Source organism: Octopus bimaculoides, chromosome 5 (assembly GCF_001194135.2).
Source record: "Octopus bimaculoides isolate UCB-OBI-ISO-001 chromosome 5, ASM119413v2, whole genome shotgun sequence".
NCBI classification, from domain to species: domain Eukaryota; kingdom Metazoa; phylum Mollusca; class Cephalopoda; order Octopoda; family Octopodidae; genus Octopus; species Octopus bimaculoides.
In genome coordinates, this window is record NC_068985.1 from 111,723,318 (window position 1) to 111,730,562 (window position 7,245).

A 7,245-nucleotide genomic window follows, 5' to 3' on the forward strand; every position below is an offset into this window, starting at 1 on the left:
TATATATATATGTATGTATATATATATGTATATCATTATTTCTGTAATTAATAAAAAAAAACAATTTAATATTTCTATAATGGCTTTGCCTCTCACTTCGGTTTTATGTAACTTTTACTATACCTATTCCACGTGCTTTTATATCACCTTTTATAACACGTTTTTTTAATATGTATGAATGGGCCCTGGTGGCAATAAAAATTTGTTATTATTATTATCATCGTCATCTTCATCATCATTGCTACTACAACTACTACTATAATAATAATAATTATTATTATTGTTAGTAGTAGTAGTAGTAGTAGTAGTATTGTTGTTGTTGTTGTTATTATTATTATTATTATTATTATTATTATTATTATTATTATTATTATTATTATCATTATTGTTATTGTTATTATTATTATTATTATTATTATTATTATTATTATTATTATTATTGTTATTATTATTATTATCATGTCAGTTTCTCCTTCGACGTCCACTACTTCATCTGAATTATTTACGGTTTCCGGAATCCCTAATATTTTTATTACCGCGCCCGTAATACACTCAATATTCACACGCACACACCACACACACACACACACCACACACACACACACATCACGTACAAGCACACACACACACAAGCACGAACATATATAGACACTCATAGATAGATACACCCACACACTGCACGCACATACGCATGTATCACAAATATGCGTACACTAAAACACACAGACATAATCACGCACACACGCACACACACTCACACACTTACACATGCAGACGTGTAACTATATATATATGCAACAAAACTACTTATACACACACGATTTCCACACACATACATATATGTGTGCGTGCACAAAGACACACGCGTGTCCAATCAATCAGCGCACACACACGCACAACCATATACATACTCACACATGCATCTACACATACGCACATACACACACACACACACACAGACTCATAAATATTCTGTGAGTGATCTCATACTCGTGTGTATACACATTCAGCACAATGCTACCTATACAGTTAGTATAATAAATCAAACACACACACGCACACACGCACACACACTCAAACACACACGCACACTCACACACACACACATCTGTACACATATACAGTCCATACACACACTACCATCATTATCTCCTCCACCTCTACCCCACCACCATTCAGTCTTTTATCCTCAAACTGTCATCCTCTATGAATCTACTTTCTTAGCATCTTGCACCTCCATCTCTTTCTCATCACTTTCTCCTCCCACTAATCACTCCTCTCTTTCTCTCTTTCTCTCTCCCACTATTACTCTCTCTCTCTCTCTTGCTTCGACCTCTTCTTCCTCTGATTCACCTTCACTTTGGCACACTTGCTCTGTCCTAACATCTTTCCGTTAATCTAATTTAGTTAGTAAATTTCCAAATCAAATCAAATCTCCTGTAAACCATTTGCAAGCAATAAAACTTTGTTGCTGATGTCACGAAGCGATATTTTATTATTTCACATTTACTCGTCTAGTCATTTAAGGTGAGGCAAAAATAAACCAACAACAAAAAAAAATAAAACAAAATGGCCGCAAAGTCAATGAAAGCACGCAATAGAATATTTTAAGCCAATATTACAAACCGGAAGCTGGTCGATTACTCTGTTTTAAGGTATTTTTCTTTGTACTTTTTGTTTTCTCTGCTGGGAGTTGGGGCTGTTTGGCTCCCAACTCAGCTCCGATCGAATATAATTCCGGGCAAATCTGCGAAAAGTTTGCAAAAGTATTGCATTATGATATCCGAGTATTTTTTCAACAAGATTTTATAGGTTTAATGTGTGTGTGTGTGTTTGTACGCATGTGTGTATGTGTGTGTCTGTGCGAGTGTGCGTGTATGTATGGTGTGTGTGTGTGCGTGTATGTATGGTATGTGTGTGCATGTGGGGGTGGGGGTCTGAGCGCGTCAACGGATTATTAGTTTGACTACAGTATATAAGGATGTACTACATCTTTTGCCAAGACACCGAAGAAATAAGCCGCCGGCTTATTGAAACAGCTGTATACAAGGCATAAGAATACCAATAGTGTTTCCTGCGTTTCATATTGCATGTCTTTTTGTATGTATATATATATATATATATATATATTGATAGATAGATAGATACATATATACATTTCCATACATACATACACTTACGTATGTATGTATGTGTACAAAGTCATAAAAGGCAGCAATATGACGTAATGGTTGTTTTCCCGAACAAGCTTAATTTTTGGTAATCCCATTGGTTAAAATTACTGCCAATATACGAATTCTAAACTTTCGTCAAAGAAATCTTTCACGAAATACGGTTCTTATATTTCGGATATAAGCAATTATAAAAATCCTGATTTTTGGGAAATTACTCAGTGATCGTAAGATGTTACTAAACTCATCAACACTCACAATAGTGATTGTTGGATGTTACTAAACTCCACGACACTCACTCCTTGAAATATTGGCTATTTTCTATACCATGTCTATGAGTTAAATCCAACAAGACTTATTTGAATTGTTGTGAACTCTAATAGTTAGTATGAAGGATTAACTAGTGTGAATTTTAAATTGTAACTCTCTACGACAAAATGACTTTACTTTCCAATTGTACTATAAATACTAAATGTACATAAATAAACTAATATAGCAATTATTTTCTGTTCCTACACGTTTTTCAACTTGTTACTGAAACTTATTTCTGCAATTATGAAACTGTATTTCTTCAACATACATGCACGCATAAAATGTCCGTTTGCGTTTCAGAGTATATATTTCTCGCTATGGCGTTTATGTAGCTGGAGTCAGGATTTATGTATAATGATAATACTTATAAGTAAGTTATAAGTGACGTGTTTATCAATATATATTCCTACTTCAAAAGTAAAATATATTCATTATCTATTTCCAAATAGGAAACATATAAAGTAGTGTTACACAAACAGTAACCAAACCGGCTATAAAAAGTGGTGACCCCCCGACGTGATCTCGTAGATAAACCACCACATCATAAAAGTATTGACACTTGTGAAAAAAATATAAAATTTTCAATAGAAAATAGATGACAGTTTCATTGCACAAAATTTTATTAAGAGAAATATTTGATATTAAAAGTTGAAGGAAAAAGAACGCTGAAGAAATAAACAATAATAGTTATAAGAAGTTTAACTGCACTTTCTAGCAAATTAAAATTATATTTCATAGCTGTCGAAAGCATTATTTCACTAAGAGCAAAATTTTCTTATTGAAAATTGTAATACATTTGAATGGAAGAAAATATTAAAGAGTTTGAAATGTCTTATTTTGATAGAGGATACATGCAAGCTTCTATGACAGTTTTGCATCCTGCTTGGACGGGAGATACCCTTGTTTGGTTTGCTCAATTAGAAGCAAGTTTTTCAGCAAACAGAATAACAACAGAGGTACAAAAGTATAACGTAATGTTAAGTAACTTACCACCACCTCTGAGTAATGAAATTAGGGACTTAGTAGATCCTACTGAACCATTTTCATATTCTTCCGTAAAGAAAGAGATACTAAAGAGGTCTTCCAATTCAAAGCAAAAAGAATTTGCTAAACTGTTCAATAACGAACAACTAGGTAACAGAAAACCTACTCAACTTCTTCGTAGAATGAAAGAACTTGGAAATCAACAGATAGGAGAGTCTTATCTTAAGAAAGTTTTCTTTTGCAAGTTACCTCATAGTACTCAAACGCTACTTTCAGCGGTGAAAGAACAACGCTTTCTCAAACAATTGGTAGATTTGGCAGATGGTATTATGGAATTATCATCTAGAGAGTCTGTAAATGCCTTGCCATCCATTTCTTCAGAATTACAGTTGATGAAAGAAATTTACGAGATACAGTTTAAATTATTAACAGACAAGATCGAAAGTCTTCAACTGGGAAGAGATAAACGCTCTTATAAAAGAAATAATGCAAGATGGCGTAGAAGATCAAAAAGTCCCGAAAGAAATGCTATATGCTGGTACCATTCAAAGTTCGATGACAAATCTTATCGCTGTATTAAGCCATGCTCGTTTGATTTTCTGAACAAAAAAAGGTCGAGAAACTTTTCAACCACTGATTAGACCCGACGAAGTCTGAGGACAATTTCATAAAAAGTCGCGTATTCTTCATGTTTGGCGCTAACTCCAAACAAAGATTCTTAATGGATACAGGAGCAGCTTGTTCCATTTGGCCTGCTAAACTTTTGAAAGAGAAACTTCAGCCTGCTTATTTGACTCTGCAAGTAGTTAATCAGTCTGACATCCAAACATTTAGAGAAATTAGTTTAACTCTCGATTTGCATTTAAGGAGAGAATATAAGTGGATTTTCATTGTAGCAGATTTGCCTTATCCGATATTGGGGGTAGATTTTCTTTTCCATTGCAATTTAATGGTAGATGTTAAGAAACAAAAATTAATTGACGCAGTAACGTCATTGAACATTCAAGGCATGAGATGCAGGAATGCAACAATTAGTCCATTATATTTTATGGCGTCCTCGGAAAATCGTTATCACAGGATATTGAAGAATTACCCTGAAATTACAAAACCGTCAGCTCTAAACACCAAATGCGTTCATTCAGTCACTCATCACATTATAACTCATGGACCACCAAGTTTTTCCAAACCTCGACGGTTATCTCCAGAGAAATTAAAAATTGCTAAGGCCGAATTTCGTCACATGTTAGACCGCGGAATAATTCGTCCTTCTAGCAGTAACTGGTCAACACCTTTAGTTTTGGTTTTAAAAAAATCTCACAGACTAGCGTCCATGCGGGGATTTTAGACAATTTAATGCAAAGACACAAGCAGATAAATATCCAGTCCCCCACATTTATGATTTTACGGCTTCGTTGAGTGGTTGTAATATCTTTTCGAAGATAGATTTAGTTAGAGCATACAACCAAATTCCTGTTGAAGAAAAAGATATACCAAAAACAGCTATAACAACTCCATTTGGGTTATATGAATTCCTTCATATGCTTTTTGGATTGAGGAACGCAGCAAATACTTTCCAGGGGTTCATCGATTAAGTAACAAGAGATTTACCTTTTGTATTTGCTTATATAGACGACATTTTCATTGCTAGTCCGTCAGAACAAGTTCGTGAGAATCACTTGAAACAAATTTTCAAGAGACTAACTAAATATGGTATAGTAATAAATCCATCAAAGTGTGTTTTCAGTGAACGCACTATATCTTTTTTAGGTCATCTCTCATTAATAAAGATGGAATTTGCCCACTGCCAGAAAAAGTTGAAGCTATTAATAAATTTCCAATACCAAATTCTTTAAGAAAACTCCGGGAATATTTAGGATTAATTAATTTCTACAGACGTTTTATTCCACTTTGTATAGAAAGTCTATTTCCTTTGACTGAATTATTAAAGAATACGAAAAAGAAAAATGAAGCCATAACTTTTAAGGATGATGAATTAAAGGCTTTTCAAAGCATGAAGAAAAACTGTGTGAAGCAACATTCTTAAGCCATCCAGTTCCTGAAGCAAAATTATCGTTGGTAGTTGATGCTTCCGATGTTGGAATCGGTGGAGTTTTACAACAGTTTCATTGTGGTTCTTGGCAACCATTATCCTTCTTTTCAAAAAAATTCAAGGAACCAGAAACGAAATACAGCGTTTTCGGTAGAGTATTGTTGGCAGCTTACTTGTCAATTAAATACCTCTGACATCTTATTGAAGGTAGGTCATTTACATTATTTACTGACCGTAAACCATTGACACGTGCACTAAAAAATTCTTCTGAAAAATATTCTCCCAGAGAAATTAGACATTTTGATTATATTTCACAGTATATTGTGGATATACAGTATATCAAGGGTGTTGAAAATTCTGCAGCTGATGCACTTTCTCGAATGAATGTTGATGCATTAAGTTCATTAAGCACTATCGATTTAGAAGAAATGTCTAAAGATCAAACTACTGATAAAGAATTTTCTTTATATAAAGATTCAAGTTATACTTCTTTGAAATTTAAATTATTGCCTGTTCATTCTTGTAAATCACACATTTGGTGTGATATTTCTACTGGTTTTTCTAGACCATTTGTGCCTGAAAGACATAGAAAAGTTGTCTTTTCTACCTTACATAAATTATCTCATCCTGCTGTTGGAGCTTCATTGAAATTAATACCGAGTCGTTTTGTTTGGCCTGGTATGAATAAGGATATTCGCTCTTGGGTTCAATCGTGTACGCAGTGCCAAAAAGCAAAAGTAAATCGTCACATTAAAGCACCATTAGGTACTTTTGCAACTCCTGATGCCAGATTCCAACACATTCATATTGACATAGTTGGACCATTACCTCCAGTGGAAGGTAATATTTATTTGTTAACATGCATAGATCGTTTTTCGCGATGGCCAGAAGCTTATCCAATCAAAGACATATCTGCAGTAACTATAGCAAGAACTTTATTTACCAATTGGATGTCTAGATTCGGCATACCCAATACATTGACGACAGATCGTGGGAGACAATTTGAGTCTACACTTTTTGCAGAATTCAACAAATTGTTGGGAAGTCATAGAATTCGTACAACTTCCTATCATCCACAATCTAACGGCATAATAGAAAGGTTTCAAAGGCAGTTGAAATTTTCATTAAGAACTTATTCTGATTCTCGCAGTTGGTTGGAAGCTTTACCAGTGACATTGTTAGGAATCAAGAGTGCTGTTAAAGAAAGTTTACGATATTTTCCTGCTGAACTTTTGTACGGAACAACATTAACTTTACCTGGTCAAATGTTTGGAGAAACCAATTCTTTTAATGAAGATATTAACAATTATGTAACCCGGCTCAGGAGATTTCTTTCTGATGTCCCTTCTTTTACATGTAAATTACAAAATATTAAAAGTTTCGCTCCTTTTGATAATAATTCTTGGACTCGTGTACTTGTACGTAATGGTGCCAGTCGTCATTCACTGATTAAAAATACACTGGACCTTTTAAAGTTTTGTCAATTAAAAATAAAACTATGACTTTGGATATGCATGGTAAAAAGGAAATTGTCAGTTTAGACAGAGTTAAAAAAAGCATATTTCGATCAGTCTTCATATCATGAAAAAGATTTGAGCAACACATTTCAAAATAACTTGAAACAGAACAATTCACAAGACAGCGAACTTAAAGTTGAGGAAAAGATCCACAGGTCAATTTTAAAATCACATACCAGCGAAAAGAAAACTAGAAATGGTAGAATTGTAC

At 33.9% G+C, this 7,245-nt stretch overlaps 1 protein-coding gene across 1 annotated transcript; it reads left to right on the forward strand.

The window, feature by feature from the left end:
- The first annotated feature begins 3,457 nt into the window (after nucleotides 1-3,457).
- On the forward strand, nucleotides 3,458-4,108 carry LOC106876488 (uncharacterized). Its single transcript, XM_014925051.1, has one exon. It carries the CDS (start codon nucleotides 3,458-3,460, stop codon nucleotides 4,106-4,108), a length of 651 nt encoding a protein of 216 aa, XP_014780537.1.
- Nucleotides 4,109-7,245: the final 3,137 nt, after the last annotated feature.

Coding starts and splice junctions, on each gene's coding strand:
- LOC106876488 (XM_014925051.1), top strand. CDS start 3,458: ATGTTAAGTAACTTACCACCACCTCTGAGTAATGAAATTAGGGACTTA.